The sequence below is a fragment of the Rattus norvegicus genome, chromosome 12 (genome assembly GCF_036323735.1).
Source record: "Rattus norvegicus strain BN/NHsdMcwi chromosome 12, GRCr8, whole genome shotgun sequence".
Taxonomy (NCBI): domain Eukaryota; kingdom Metazoa; phylum Chordata; class Mammalia; order Rodentia; family Muridae; genus Rattus; species Rattus norvegicus.
The window spans coordinates 28,179,120-28,195,182 of NC_086030.1; the positions used below are offsets into that span (position 1 = coordinate 28,179,120).

At 49.3% G+C, this 16,063-nt stretch overlaps 1 protein-coding gene across 5 annotated transcripts in view; it reads left to right on the top strand.

The window, feature by feature from the left end:
- The first annotated feature begins 85 nt into the window (after positions 1–85).
- Positions 86–16,063, top strand: part of Rcc1l (RCC1 like) — a 31,258-nt gene continuing 15,280 nt past the window's right edge. For 2 of the 5 annotated variants that reach the window (XR_010056405.1, XM_006249183.5), the window contains exons 1-7: positions 86–1,402; positions 4,874–5,003; positions 7,625–7,753; positions 8,560–8,626; positions 10,173–10,224; positions 11,634–11,718; positions 13,307–13,488. Coding sequence is in view for 4 of the 5 variants with exons in the window: in XM_006249183.5 (XP_006249245.1) it covers positions 1,088–1,402; positions 4,874–5,003; positions 7,625–7,753; positions 8,560–8,626; positions 10,173–10,224; positions 11,634–11,718; positions 13,307–13,488 (960 nt within the window). In the remaining variant the exon portion in view is untranslated. Of the gene's footprint in view, positions 1,403–4,585; positions 4,791–4,871; positions 5,012–7,624; positions 7,754–8,559; positions 8,627–10,172; positions 10,225–11,633; positions 11,719–13,306; positions 13,489–16,063 lie in introns of those variants that run through there. The other 3 variants (XM_039089585.2, NM_001108332.1, XM_039089586.2) reach the window with 3 other exon arrangements.

The following is a 16,063-nucleotide window of genomic DNA, read 5'->3' on the forward strand; positions in this document are numbered from 1 at the left end:
CTCACCAGTTAAGAACGCTGTGGAAAAAAAAAACAATGAACAAACAAATCAAAACACTGTTTACTCTTCCAGAGGACCAGAGTTCTATCTCTAGCATCCGCACAGGGGTGGGGGAACTATCAACTCTTAACTCCAGTTCTAGAGGATCCAACATCCTCTTCTGGGGCCTCCATGGATACTTTACACACAGGGTGCACAGGTAAACATGCAGGCAAAGTAATCATATGCATGAAATAAAGCCACCTAAAATAAATTAAACCAACCAACCAGTGCTGGGGATGGTGGCACGCATCACTCAGGCAGCAGGGGCAGGTGGATCTGGTCTACAGGAACAGAGCAAGCTCCAGGCCAGCTAGGGCTAAATAATGAGACTCTGTCACAAACAAACAAACAAACAAACAAACAAACAAACAAACATTAATAGGTTTTCTTTCTCCCAGGGTGGTTTCCAATTTGTAGCAACATTCCTGCCTCAGCCTAAATTTGGGGATACAGGTAAGAGCCACTATGGTCAGCTACCCTCCCCAGTTTTGCTCCCATGAGATAAGATTTACCTCCTTTCAGAATTTATGTAAAACACTTATTGGGGTAGGGAAGAGTAGTCTGTGTTAGCCTATAACCGAAGTATATGTGAGGACCTGGGTTCAAGTCCCAGCCCCACCTAAATAACTCCACACCAAAACAAAAACACACACGCGCGCGCGCACACACACACACACACACACAGAATTTGAAAAAAGCCAATAAGAAGCATAGGACACTTCACAGGCATCCTCAAATAATAGTTTGAGACAGTAGAGTTCCTAGGCCTTTACTTTTTTTTTTTTTTTTTTTTTTGAAGCTGGGGACCGAACCCAGGGCCTTCCGCTTGCTAGGCAAGCGCTCTACCACTGAGCTAAATCCCCAACCCCAAGCCTTTACTTTCATGTAGTAGCAATCATCTGCCAATAGTAAACATGGCTGCATTTCCCTTAGCGCTTCGCCTTCTGTCAGTAGTAAGCATGGCCGTATCTACTTCCGCTAGGCCAGGGGTCAAAGGTGAGGCAAGATGGCGGCGCCCATAAACGGTTGAGGCGTGAAGCGAAGGATGCTGGCGGTGGCCCGGGCTCTGCTGGAGCGGCGGCTGAGCTGGCCGGTACCGGCTCGCGAGCACTGGAGACCGGCCGGCCGTTCACGGAGCCGGCGAGAAGCAGCTGAGGCCGAGGCGGACGCTCCGGTGTTCCAGTACGTGGGCGAGCGCGCGGCTCGCGCCGATCGCGTGTTCGTATGGGGCTTCAGCTTCTCCGGGGCTCTCGGAGTGCCCAGCTTCGTGGTGCCGTCCTCGGGGCCCGGACCGCGCGCCGGCCTGAGGCCCCGACGTAGGATCCAGCCGGTACCCTACCGTCTGGAGCTGGACCATAAGGTGAGGGCACTGGCATTCTCGCCGCCTCCCTTGGGGGACTTTCTTCCTCGCGTGGCCGGATTTCCGGGAGCATGACCTAGATGCCGGGATTTGCTGAGGAAGGCATTAGGGGTGGCTGCCAAGAAGACTGTTTATCTCAGTTCTTGCGGAGCTTGATTATGACGTCTGTAGACTTTTGTGTCTTTCTCAGCGTTCTCTGTGTGCAGATTGCTTGTGGCTAGACAAAGTTTTGTGTCTTCACTTTTCTGCTCGATTGCATAGTTTGACAATCATACCAGGCGTTCTGCCCTTCTTAGATCATTTACCCCAGTACCCCAAAAGGCTGTAGCTGTCTCCTCCCACTTACAGGGGATCAGAGGGAGTTCCAGAGAGGTCAAGTAAGGTCCAGGGCCCCACAGCTGGTAGGGTGTTATTGATGGTATTTGTACTCAGACTAGACAGGTTCCGTGAGGGAAGGAAAAGGCCAAAGGTCGGAGATGTGTTGGCTAGAGTAAGTGATGGCCAGCTGGGAAAAGAGATGTTAATCTGAGCAGCTGGAGAGAAAATGGGGGGTTCCACACAGTGCCTGTAAAGAGGCTCACGTGTAAAAAGGGCTCAGTTGGCCCTGTAGTCCCAGGACTTGGACTGGATGGTTGAGACAAGAGGATTGCCACAAGTTATACACAGACTTGGGTTATACAGGTTAGGTGAAACCTTGTCTCTGTTGTGCTAGCATCTTAAGTTGGAAACAAACAAACGAACCACCCTTTCTTTTGGAAGCAATAAAGTGTTTGTTTATACTTTATGGAAGTATGGTTTTGTTGTTTGTGGTGATGGGAATCAAACCCAGGATTGGGTCTCATTCTAGGCAAGTATCCTACCACTGAGCTATATACCTCCAACCCCTAAGTTTGTTTGTTTGTTTATTTATTTATTTATTTATTTTTTATGTACATTGGTGTTTTGTCAGGTCCCGTGTATGTGAAGTGACAGACAGTTGTGAGCTGCCAGTTGTCTGGAACAGCAGTTAGTGCTCTTAACTTCGAAGCCATTTTTCCAGTCCCCCCAATTTTTTTTTTTTTTACATTTATTTATAAGTACACTGTAACTGTTTTCAGACACACCAGAAGAGGGCATCAGATCTCATTACAGATGGTTGTGAGCCACCATGTGGTTGCTGGGAATTGAACTCAGGACCTCTGGAAGAGCAGTCAGTGCTCTTAACCGCTGAGCCATCTCTCCAGCCCGCCCTACAGTTTTTTATTTTATTGTGTGTGTGTGTGTGTGTGTGTGTGTGTGTGTGTGTGTGTGTGTGTGTGTGTGCATCACTTGCATGCCTGGTGCCAACAGAGGCCAGAAGAAGGCATCGGATCCCATGGAACTGGAGCTAAGGACAGTTGTAAGCAGCCACACAGGTGCAGGAAATTGAACCCAATCTTTCCTGCTCCCTCTCGTGCAGCCCAGGTAGCTTCAGCCTCCCTCGTAGATCATCTCTGTGGATCTCGAGCCAGGCCAGAAGGGTGGTGGCTCTAGGAGGCTAGAACAGTGCAGTGCTGCAAGGTGTGGTGGCTCGAGCCTTTACTCCCAGCAGAAGCAGGCAGGCAGATTCTGTGAGTTCAAGGCCAGCCTGGTCTACAGAGCAAGTTCTAGTCCAACTAGGACTATACAGAGAAACCCTATCTTGAGAAAAACTAAATAAAAAAGAAAGAAAGTTGAAGTGTTTTGAGCAGAAGGATGATGGTATACATACCTTGTATTAATCTTAGAAGGGAAACTGTCACAAGGTAAAAAGAGGGGCATGTCACTTTTGAATGACATAAGTAAATAAAACACAACAAATTGTAATAACATTTAGCTCAGAAAAGCTGGGGAGATGGTTTAGCAGTTAACAGCTGGAGTTTCTGTCTCCGCGCCCCAGTGGGGTGGCTAATAGTCAACTATAATTCCAGCACCTTCTCCTGGCTCCCGGATACCCGCATGCATGTGTGCATATGCACACATAGACACAGACACATAAATAAAAATCACAACTGAAAAGAATTATTTAGCTAGAATGAAAAAAAAAAGTTAAATGTTCCTGGTCAGTTGTGGAACAGGTCTGTAATGGCAGCCGTTAGGAGACGGAGGCAGGAGGATTATGAGGAGTGGTACTCTGGCATTTTGGTTGAGGATTCAGTGAGATTCAAAGTCGGTGGGACTCTGACAAACTGTCAACAGCTGTTAGTGGGCTACCCTTAGGCTGAGGAGTTTATACTGTGTGATGGAGCGGACATGGGGGCATTAATGTAAAGCTGAGGTGACCCCTGCCAGAGGCGTGTGAGTACCCTGGGTAGCGTGGAGAGGTTTGACTGTTTAGAAGGAACACAGGTTTGGGTTACCTCAGGCTACCTGACAGGGTTACCCGACTAGAATTAGCACTCCCACCAGAAGTAAAGTCCAGTCACTGGAAGTGAGGATTGGTGGTTTAAAGTTCATGATAACCATGGCAACACCTCTGCCAAGTTCCAGGCTGAGGAGTGTAGCATGGGTAGTCCTCCTGAAGGAGACACCCTGCACTCCGACAAGTGGCTTAAGCCCTGGGACCTTGATTTTTCTGCTGACAGGGTAAGCTGCATGAGTCAGGTGCTGTTCACCACAAAGGCTGTGGATGTATGAACTCACTTCTTGGCAAAAACCAATGAGGGATGTGCTTTTCTCCTCTCATGCTGTGTGCGTGTGTCCATAGATTCCTGCGCCCATGCTTGCACGTGCAGAGGCCAGACTGTCTCCTCTTTAGCTCTCTGCAGTGTTCTCTTGAGACAGGATCTCTCACCGTTCCTGAAACCCCTGTACTTACTGGGCTGATGGGTAAGCGAACTGGCATTCTCCTGTTTCTGCCCCATCACTGAGCATACAGAAACCTCACGTCATGCCAGTCGGGTCTGAGCTCAGGCCCTTCTGCTAGCAGAACAAGGGCTCTTATACTGAGGCATCTCTCCAGCCCCTCATTCCTTTAAAAATGTTTGAACATTTAGTCATTATTCAAGACGTGTATGAATACATGTGTGTGCACATGCTTATGTGTCGTAGCATGCGTGTAGAGGAGTCAGGTCTCGCCTTCCACCATATAATCCTGGGGATTGAACCGAAGTCTTCAAGTATAAGTGGCAGGTACCTTTACCTCCTGAGTCATCTGACTGGAAGACTTGTTTTCCTTGTATGCAGAGAACTATCTGGAGACACATAGCTGGTAAGGGGCGAGGCCAAGATTCACGCTAAGGCCTTCTATCAGCTGCCGTGCTGGACTGTGCTGTGGGGGTGAGATGGAAATGTCCAGTGTGTGGTGTGTGCATACAGAGAAAACTGATGATGACCTACCATAGCAGATCCCAGGTGAATCTCAGTCGCTGTGGAAAGAACACACATGCATGTGCGTAAATAGCTTGTCACATCTTGCTGGAAGCACAGACACCACAAATCAGTCCGTGGTGCATTGTGGGAACTCTTTTTCAGATTTCCTCTGCTGCCTGTGGCTATGGATTCACATTGCTGTCCTCGAAAACCAAGGATGTTACGAAAGTCTGGGGCATGGGACTCAACAAAGATTCCCAGCTTGGATTTCACAGGAGCCGGAAGGATAAAAGTAAGCAGGTATCCTTGCCATAAACTAACCCCAGCAAGGGAGGGGCTGAGGGAGCAGGAGCTTGAGCTATCCTGGGCTACATAGTGATACCCTTCTTAAAAACTCAAGGGCTGAATGCTGAGTGCTAGTGGCTCAGGCCTTTAATCCCAGCACTTTTGAGGCTGAGGCAGAGGCAGAGGCAGAAGCAGAGGCAGAAGCAGAGGCAGGCAGATCTCTGAGTGTGAAGCCAGCCTGATCTACAAAGAGAGTTCTAGGACTGCCAAGGTTACACACAGAAACCCTGTCTTAAAAAAAAAAAAAAAAAACAAACCAAACCAAAATCCCTCAACCCCTGGATTGAATTATTTTTCAGTTTCTGGTGACAGAGTGAACCATTTAGGCAGAAAGAAACAAATGCCTGCTGTTTGCTGACCTGTAAAGACTCCAGTTTGTCCTTAATGCTCTGAATGTCTGCAGTGGGCTCTCAAGATGGCTCAGTGGGCCAAAGCACTTGCTGTCAAGCCTGAACACCTGTGTTTGGTCCCTGGGACCATAGTGGGAGGAGAGAACCTTCTCCTTTAAGTTGCCCTCTGACCTCCACACATGTGCTGTGGAACATGTGTACTTGCATACACACACTAAGTAAAATCTTAAAACATTTAGACAATTGACCAGAATCTTTTTTTTTTTTTGGAGCTGGGGACCGAACCCAGGGCCTTGCGCTTGCTAGGCAAGCGCTCTACCACTGAGCTAAATCCCCAACCCCGACCAGAATCCTTAAGACAGATCTTTACTCTCAGTGCCTGAAACTTGATAATGTTAGAAAGGGGCTGGAGAGGCAGCTTAGCAGTTAAGGGCATGTACTGTTCTTCCAGAGGACCTAAGTTCGTTTCCCAGCACCTATATCAGGCAGCTGCCAACTGCTTGTAACTCCAGCTCCAGAGGGCCCAACATCCTCTTCTGGTCCCCTTAGTCACCACACTCCTGTACACACAGAGAGACATGCATGTACACATAATTGAAAAGAAAATAAATCCTTTAAAATGTTAGAAAAGAGGGGTTGGGGATTTAGCTCAGTGGTAGAGCGCTTGCCTAGCAAGCGCAAGGCCCTGGGTTCGGTCCCCAGCTCCGAAAAAAAGAAAAAAGAAAAAAAAAAAGAATCTTCAAAAAAAATGTTAGAAAAGGTTAGGTGTGGTGTTGTATACATTTAATCTCAGCCCTTGGGAGACAGGCAGATCTCTCAGTTTGAGGCCAGCCTGGTCTACATAGTTCTAGGTTAGCCAAGGCTACATAGTAAGACCCTGTCTCAAACAACAACAAAAAGCTAGAAATAATTTAAAGGTCTTTCCCATTGTCTGTCAGTCAATCAGTCTGTCAGTCAGTCTGTTTATGCTTTTTGAGACAGGGTTTCTCTGCGTAACAGCCCTGGCTGGCCTGGAACTCACAGAGATCCACCTGCCTCTGTTGACACTAAAGGCATGATCCAGCACACTCCACTGGTCGGTATATTGGTCAGGCACAGTCTCTTCTTTCTGTTCTTACCACACTGTCTGGCTTCCATCCCCAGGACAGTGTAACTGTGGGTGCGTATCTGCAGTCCTAGGCCTTAGACAGTGGAGGGGAGAGGACTTGTATAGATGACGATGGCCTTGAACTCCTGATGCTCCTGCCTTTGCCTCTTGTGTGTGTATGGGGTCTGTGTGCCATGCTGTGTATGCGGGGGTCAGAGGACAACTTGTGGGAGTTGAATCTCTGTACCATTTGAGTCCTGAGGACTGAACTTGGGTTGCCAAGCTCACTGACAAGTGCCTTTACCAGCTGAGCTATTTTTCTGGGTTGGCATTTGTCTCCTAAGTGCGGGAGTCACATGCCTAGTGGTGACACTCTATTTGAAAAAAAAGTATTTTTTTTCTTTTATTTATTAGTCCTTTTAGTCTTCCTCTCCTCTCACAGTTTTAGTTTAATTTAATTCGATTTTCCTCTCTCTCTCTTTCTCTCTCTCTCTCTCTGTGTGTGTGTGTGTGTGTGTGTGTGTGTGTGTGTGTGTGTGTGTGTGTTGCTGATGATCAAACCCAGGGCCTTGTGCAGCTAGACTCTTGGCCCATGAGACTGACTGATTTATTCAGGTTTTATTGAAACTAGGTCTCAATCTGTAGCTCTCCTGCCTCAGCCTCCTAAGCCCTGGGACTATTGGGGTCAACTCTCAAAATGTGTTTTCTTTTTAAGATGGGAGTCTCTTGTAGCCCAGGCTGGTTTTGAGCTCAGTGTTTGGCTGAGGATGGTGTTGAACTTACACTTCCTTGTCTCGGGTTTATGTGATGTGGAGGATGGGGATGGAACCCAGGACTTTGTGCGTGCTAGGGAAGAGCTCTGTAACCGAGCTCCAGCCCTAGCCCCAGCCCCAGCCTCAGAGATTTCTCTCAGGAGACAGTGTTCCAGACCTGCTGTGGCATGGAGGGAATACTGGAGGGCAGGGTGGGAGTCAGGCTTCTCAGACTAGCCTTGTCCGGAAGGTGCAGGCTCTGAGTCACTGCTCTCAAGTCCCTTCCTGTATAAAGCGGTACGGTTGGACAGTCACGTTTCCATAAGAGCTGATGTGACCGAACCAGCGGCAACCTTATGACTCGGCTGCTTCTGTCCAGCCAGGGGCTATGAGTATGTCCTGGAGCCCTCGCCTGTCCCGCTGCCCCTGGACAGACCTCAGGAGACAAAGGTGTTGCAGGTGTCCTGTGGTCGAGCACACTCCCTTGTCCTGACAGACAGAGAAGGTGGTGAGTAGACTTGCAGTGGGGAGGAGGAGAGGAAGGGGGAGGAGGAGAAGGGAGTGAGAAAGGAGAAGGAGCGGGGAGAGGAGGAGGAGGGGGAGGAGGAGGGGGAAGAGAAGGAGGGGGAGGAGAGGGCATCTGTGACACTGGCCTTGCTCTGGGTACCTCCTGATTGCTGTGATGTGTGTTTCGCCAGCAGATTGAGGGGTGGCTTCAGAGGGTGGTGTTACACAGACTGCTAACACTTATATGTTCTCTGATGGAAAGCTGCAACCTCGGCCCTTGATTTTTTTTTTTCCTAAGATTTATTTTTAATTTTCATTCACGTGTTTGAGTATATTTGAGTGCATGCTACACATGTGTGGTGCCTGCACAGGCCAGAAGACAGTATCAGATCCTCTGGAGCTGGGCAGTTGGGACTGCCTGTTGTGGGTGCTGGGAACTGAACTCAGGTCCTCTGCAAAAACACAGAGCTCCTAAGGGCTGGACCACCTCTGCAGCCCAGCCTGTTTGTTTGTTTGTTTATTTATTTCCCCAGCTTTTATTTTTAACTGTGTTTAACATGTCTGAGCATGCATTTGTATAGGTTCTAAGCATGCTAATAATGGTCACGGTGCAGGCACTGTCAGCCTCAAGCACCCAGCTGAACAGTAGTGCAGTTGGATCTAGGTCAGCAGGCGCAGGCCCTCCACACTTACAGGCTGCTGCAGAGGTTGGGCGTGTGGGAAAGGGAGACCTCGGGTGAGCCAGGGTGAGCAGGCCAGGAACCTCAGGACTGACCTGCCGGCCTGGCTGTGCTCTGTGTGCTCCAGTCTTCAGCATGGGGAACAATGCCCACGGGCAGTGTGGACGGAAGGTGGTGGAGGACGAAGTATACAGGTGAGCGGACACACGGAATGCTGGGATCGCAGCGGAGGGTGAGGGGCGGGGGTGGAAGAGCATCCACCATGATGTAGAAAGGGGTGTGTGTGTGTGTGTGCGCGCGCGCGTGCACGTGTGTACAGTCAAGTCCTCCACCTCATGTGTGGAGGTCAGAGGATCATTTTCAGGAGTGACCTTCCATCATGTGACTTCTGGGATAGAACTCAGGTCGTTGGGTTTGGTGGCCTGTGCCTTGACCTACTGAGCCATCTTGCTAGGCCCCTCTTTCTTTCTTTCTTTCTTTCTTTCTTTCTTTCTTCCTTTCTTTCTTCCTTCCTTCCTTTCTTTCTTTCTTTTTTTTTTTTTTTAACATAGTTTTTCTGTGTAGCTTTGGCTGCCCTTGAACTCGCTCTATGGACCGGGCTAACCTCGAACTCAGAGATCTACCTGCCTCTGCCTCCCAAGAGCCAGGATTAAGGCATGCACCACCTTTCTTTTATTTCAGGCTCTATCGGTTTTCTTGAGAAAGAGTGGCACTGTGGATCTTTGGTTGGTTTCTGTGTCAGCAGGCTGGCCTTGCACTTACAGAGATCCACCTGCCTCTGCCTCCTGTGTGCTGGGTTTAAAGTGTGCGCCACTACGTCTGGCTAGTCTGTATTTTTATAAAATGTTCACTTTATCAAATTAACTTTATAAAAAGTTCCCCTTCAGCTCACTCTTTTTACTTCAGTGTTGAAAATACTTTCCCCAGTCAGGCCTAGTGGCACACGGCAGCACCACTATGGGCTGGAGAGTTGAAAGTCCAAGGCCTGTCTGGGCAGCTTTTGCAGACCTTATCGCAGAAGATACAAATGAAGGGTTAGGCGGCCAGCCATGGTGGCACATACTTTAACCCCAGCATGCTGGAGGCAGAGGCAGGCAGATGTCTGAGTTCTAGGCTAGCATGGTCTACAGATTGTCTTCAGGACAGTCAGGGTTACATAATAGAGAGACTTTGTCTTCAAAACAGACAGACAGACAGACATGGCCTGGGACTGCAGCTTCTTTGATGAACAGTTAACTTTTCTCTCTCAGTAAAAATCAGGATGGCTCAGCAGAAGAGCAGTTCTCCAAAGCTCCCATGTTAGGGGTTAGAGCACAGCTAGGCGGGCATGCCTGAGACCTGGGTCCCGCCCCTAGCACCATAAAAAAGCAAACACACAAACTGGCCGGCTGGAGGCTCAGCAGTGAGGAGCGCGCACTGCTCTGCAGAGGACTGGAGTTCAGTTCCCAGTCACAGCTCACAACCACCTGTAACTCCAGCTCCAGGAGAAACAGGGCCTGTGGCCCCCAGGGCACCTGTACACTTGCGCACAAACCCACACACATAATTAAAAACTCAACCAACACGGCTACTCAACTGACCACCTGACATTTGACCTTGAGAGCTGTTCTGTTTGCCCTGTGCCTGTGGGGGATGTGACTGTGGGTAGGGACGACAGGAAATAGGTTGCTGGATGGGGCCCACCTGTCCCATGCTCACGGTCACATCTGTTGCTTCTCTTCAATCTGCCCCTGGCTGCAGTGAGAGTCACAAAGTGCACAGGATGCAGGACTTCGAGGGACAGGTGGTCCAGGTAAGAGGCTTGGGCTGAGGGCTTCCAGGCCTGTCTTCTCCATTGTTTTAAAGGGTGCAGGGTGCATGGGATGACACCACATTTGTCATTGGGCTTCTCTGGGTGTCTTTAAAAAAAAATTTTTTTTTTGAAGCCTAGGTCAATCCTTGGGCAACTACATGAGTCAGTCTCTCTCTCTCTCTCTCTGAAATATTTATTTATTTTATTTATATGAGTACACTGTTGCCTGCTCTCTTCAGACACACCAGAAGAGGGCATTGGATTCCATTACAGACGGTTGTGAGCCACCATGTAGTTGCTGGGAATTGAACTCAGGACCTGTGGAAGAGCAGTTAGTACTCTTAACCGCTGAACCATGTCTCCAGCCCTCTCTGGATGTCTTAGGGGTGCTATTGCAGATATAAAACACCATGACCATAAGCAACTTGGGAAAGAAGGGTTTATTTGGCTCACATTTCCACATTGCTGTTCATCACTGAAGGAAGTCAGGACTGGAACTCAAGCAGGGCAGGAACCTGGAGGCAGGAGCTGATGCAGAGGCCATGGAGGGTGCTGCTCACTGGCTTGCTCCTCATGGCTCCTTCCTCATGGCTTGCTCAGCCTGCTTTCTTATAGAACCCAGGGCCACCAGCTGGGGGCAGTTCCACCCATCATCCGCTGGGCCCTCCCCTATTGATCACTAATTAAGAAAATGCCCTACGAGCTCTGCTACAGCCCAATCTTAGGTTGGAGGCATTTTCTCAATTGAGACTCCCCCTTCTCTGATGACTGTCACTTGTGTTACGTTGACCTAAAACCAGTCAGCACATTAGCTGAAGACATCAGCAGGAATTGACTGGTGTTAGAGTGTAGGAGCAGGGTGGAAGTGAAGGGGACATAGCAGGGTTAGAAGTAAGGTTGGACTTGTCAGCTGGCTTCGTAGTCGAGTGTGAGTTCAGGTTCCTGCTCCTCCACTCACCTGCTGAGTGGCTTTGGGCGAGTCACTAAACTTCAGGGCTTTGTGCGTGCTGGGGACTGGGGGTGGGGTCTTGACTGTGGCTTTAGCACAGTTCCTGGCCGAACAGCTGTCCTCTGAGTTAGGAGCGTGGTACCTTTCTATCCTGTAGACAGGCCTTAGGATTGTCTGGGGCTACAGGATGCCTTGGGGTGGACAGTGCCTTATGGGTGGCACGAAGGAGGAGAGGCTGAGGTCACAGAGTAGAGATGGGGGCTCCATGTGAGGCTGAGGAGGGAAGGACTGTTGGGCTGGCTTCTTAGGATGTCTGCATTTGGTTTCCGTGAGTGGAGAAGGTGACAAGGGTAGGCTTGTGGCTTCAGAGAGGGTAAGCTGTGAGGGTGAACTGGGATGAGCGCTCTGCCTGGGCCTGGCTGCCCAGGCTCCAGTAGCACCCTCTGTCTGTGTCTGCCAGGTTGTCTGCGGTCAGGACCACAGCCTGTTCCTCACAGACAAAGGTGAAGTCTATTCTTGTGGATGGGGTGCCGATGGACAGACAGGTAGGTGTTTGTTGGCCCTCTGGGGAGGTGCAAGATCTTGGCCTGTGGCCTCTGCAGCCGTTGTGGACTGTAGGGTTCATGGTCTCCATTTAGGTCTTCTGGGGAATGCCTTTTTTCCCCCCAAAGATTTATTTATTTTATTATGTATACAGAGTTCTGCCTGAATATATGCCCATATGCCAGAAGAGGGCATCAGATCCCATTACAGATAGTTGTGAGCCACCATGTGGTTGCTGGGATTTGAACTCAGGACCTCTGGAAGGGCAGCCAGTGCTCTCAACCACTGAGCCATCTCTCCAGTTCGGAATGCCATCTTTTGCCTCCTTTCCTGTTCCTTTTGCTGCTGTTTCCATAGAAATGAAGCAAGGTGTCTGAGGCTCCTCAGCACTGTTGCCAGTGATGGAGCCCTTGCGGCTGGAGTCTAGAGAGCAGGCTGCTCTGTTGTCTCTGTGGACTCGGCTAGTAACTCCCTCCATCAGGGCACGGTGACTTGCTTATGAACTTGGATTTTATTGAGTTTAACTTGTGGGAACCTTCAGGACCCACATTAGAGATCATTCCACTCGAAGGCGTTTCATCTGCCCTGGCTTCTTGCCAGGGCGACTGCTGCTGACATCCTCCTTTACCCAGGAGTCTGAGAGTCAGTGCTGTGCTTTGGCCAGCTGCCCAGTAAAGGTCTTATGCTGTCTAGGTGGCCTTTAGCTCCTGCTCTAAGCGGTCTCTCCCTGTAGCCTGCTGGGTACGTGAACTTACAGGTACACGTCACTGTGCCTGGCTTCCTTACCTCCTAGCAGAAACAGTGATTCCTGTGGGGCTGGGATGTAGTGCAGGGGTAGCTGAATCCCTACTACTGCGACCCAAAAAGCAGCAAAAGAAAGAAGAAAGACCATAATTGCTTATAATTTATATAAACTTATATGGCGTTACTCTTTTTTAAAGATTCATTTATTTATTTTAATATATGTGAGTACCCTGTCACTGTCCTCAGACACACCAGAAGAGGGCATCAGATCCCACCACAGATGGTTGTGAGCCACCATGTGGTTGCTGGGATTTGAACTCAGGACCTCTGGAAGAGCAGTCAGTGCTCTTAACCACTGAGCCATCTCTCTAGCCCCAGTATGGTGTTATTCTATCTTCCAAAATTTTCTAAGTTGACTTTCGGGGATTTTGTTTGAGGATCTACTCTCCATCTTTCCTTCCTTTCACTTTTGACACAGGGTCTTTCTATTTATTTTTGCTTGTCCCAGAACTGGCTGTGTAGACCAAGTTGGCCTTGAATTCACAGAGGCCTCCTGAGTGTTGGGATTAAATGTGTGTACCACCACATGTTGAAAGTCTGTTTCTAAGGCTGTCCTGGAACTGCAGTATAGACCAAGCTGGCTTAGGGCTCACTATGTAGCCCAGGCTATCCTGGAACTTATGATCTCTCGTCCTCAGTCAACTTGATGTAGAAATTTCTAGGGTGTTAAATTATGCCAGCTATGGTTTTTGGTTTGTCTTCTCTGGGGCAAAGTGCCACCTATGAGCTTGTCCTTCCTTAAGTCTCTGTGTCTGTGAGTTACTGCAGTGTTTCCTACCGTCCTAGGCCTGGGTCACTACAACATCACCAGCACACCCAGCAAGCTGGGCGGAGACCTTGCCGGGGTGACTGTTGTCCAGGTTGCTACCTACGGTGACTGCTGCTTGGCTTTGTCGGCCGATGGAGGTGTCTTTGGCTGGGGAAATTCTGAGTACCTGCAGCTGGCCTCGGTCACAGACTCCACACAGGTGCGTAGGCACAGGAGCTGAGGCCCAATGGAGAGGTGCGCGTCAGGTGTAGCCTGGTGTTGCACGGTCTGCCTCTGCTCTGTCGTCTCCTTCCAGCCCCAAAAGATGGAAAGCCCAGGTGACTCTTGCTGGCCCTGGTTTAAGGCGGTGTTTTAATTTTGTATGCTTTTCATTTGTGTGTGTGTGTGTGTGTGTGTGTGTGTGTGTGTGGTATGCCTGCGTGTTTTGTGTGTGCACAGATGTGCATGTGGAGGCCTGTGGTTGATGTTGGGAACTATCCTTGATTATTAGTCCATCATTGTTGATTGAGGCAGGAGGGACTCTTCTGGTTTTAAGATTTATTTATTTATTTTATGTGAGTACACTGTCGCTGTCTTCAGACACACCAGAAGAGGGCATCAGATCCCATTACAGATGGTTGTGAGCCACCATGTGGTTGCTGGGAATTGAACTCAGGACCTCTGGAAGAGCAGTCAGTGCTCTTAACCGCTGAGCCATCTCTCCGGTTCCAAGGCAGGGACTCTTAATCAAACCCAGAGTTTGTCAATATGGCTTGTCTTCCTGGCCAGCTCGCTCTGGGTATCTGTCCCTTATATTGGCCTTCAGAGACTGGAGTCACAGGCAGCTTACCTGGCGTTTATGTGAGTCTGGGGATCCAGTCTTCAGTCGTTAGCCTGCAGGTAAGCACTTAACCACTGGCATTTCCCCAGCCAGTGTATGTGTGCTTTGAGACAGTTTTTGTTTGTTTATTTGTTTCTTTGGAAACAGGGTTTCTCTGTGTAGCCCTGGCTGTCCAGGAACTCACTCTTTAGATCATGCTGGCCTCAAACTCCAAGATCCTCCTGCCTCTGCCTCCTAAGAACTGCGATAAAAGTTGTGCCCTACCACTGCCTGGTGTGGACAGAGTTTTGCTGTACAGATCTGGCTGGCCTTAACATGTAGTGCTCATCCTCCTCCTCCTCCTCCTCCCCCTCTTCCTCCTCCTCCTCTTCTTCCTCCTCCTCCTCCTGAGTGCAGCCATCACAAGGAAGTCCGGCACCTCCAGCTAAGACAGTGCGCCCACCTTTCCTAACAGGGGAGGGATCTGGATATGAGGCAGTGTATGCATGTGCCCACAGTATCAGAGTGCCTCTGCCTTGGTGTGGCATGCATATAGCCAGGCTTGGTGACAAGTTGGAAGTCACTGGATGTGGAGACGATCACTTGTAGTCCCAGCACTGAGGAGGTGGAGGCAGGGGGATCCTGAGCTCAGAGTCATCTTGACTACGTAGTAAGTTGGAGGCCAGCCTGGGCTACATGAGACCCTGTCTCAACAAGTCAAAAGAAGACTGTGGGCTCCAGAGCACGCAGTTCAAACCTAAGAGCCATAGCCGAGCTAGCCTTTGGTTTATGGTCAGTCCCCAAGGCTGGGGTTCCAGGTGTGTGCTGCCCTGCCCTGACTGTTTAAACATAAACAAAAAGGAAAGAATGTTTTATAACTCGTATCTTTTTTGGTGTGTGTGTGTGTGTGTGTGTGTGTGGACAACTTGGGTTGTCATACCTCAGGAGCCATCCACCTTATTTTTGAGACAGGGTCCCTCACTGGGACCTGGGGCTCACTCAATAGATGAGGTTGGCTGGCAGCCAGTTACAGGCACACACATACCCTCACGCCTAGCCTTCTGTGTGCCAGGGTTCTGTAGATGGGCTAGAAGTCTGGTCCTCATACGTGCACAGCAAGCCATGTTCCCAGTCCATAACTGATACCTTTCTATGCATCACTGATGTTAATTGCTAATGACCAAGTTTTTTACTAATGAAAGTATAAACTAAACATTGTTATTCACCAATGGGAAGTGTGTGTAGTTTAGTAGGTTTTGATTCATTCACAAAAGTTACAGGCTGGAGACATGGCTCAGCAGATAGAGGCGCTTGCCACCAGGCTTAACAACCTGAATTTGATCTTCAGTGAAAAGAGAGATCTGACTCTCGAAAGTTGTCCTTTGACCTCCATTGTGCTCTGTGTCATGTGTGCATGTACATGTGTATACGTGTGTACATATGCATATAATAAGTAGATACATAAATAAAAATTAAACATAGCTTGGCTGTGGTGGCACACGCCTTTAATCCCAGTACTCAGCAGGTGGGTCTCTGAGTTTGAGAGGCCAGCCTGGTCTACAGCCAGGGCTACACAGAAAAACCCTGTCTTGAAAAAATAAAACATAAACAAACAAACAGCTATCCCCCTCCCAAAGGCTTTTTCTGTCAAGCTCCCAGAGCATCTTTTTGTTGTCCCCTAGAGTCACTAATGGCTTCCATTGTCACATCTCTGGTCCCATTTCCCTGCCCTGGCCTGTTTTGGTTTTTGTGGTTCTGGAGTGGTACCACCTAGAGTGTAGTAGGCATGTGCTGTACCTGAACTGTGTTCCCAGCACTTAACTTGCATTTCCATGTAATGATGGGTCAGGAGCCGGCAGGGGCACAGCAAGGTTCTCGCCCCGAGGCTGTTAAGGCTGTAGTCATTGTGGCCTTTTCATTGGAAAAGAGCTACCTCCAGTCTTACTCTGCCAGTGGTTGTCAGGATGCTGGACTG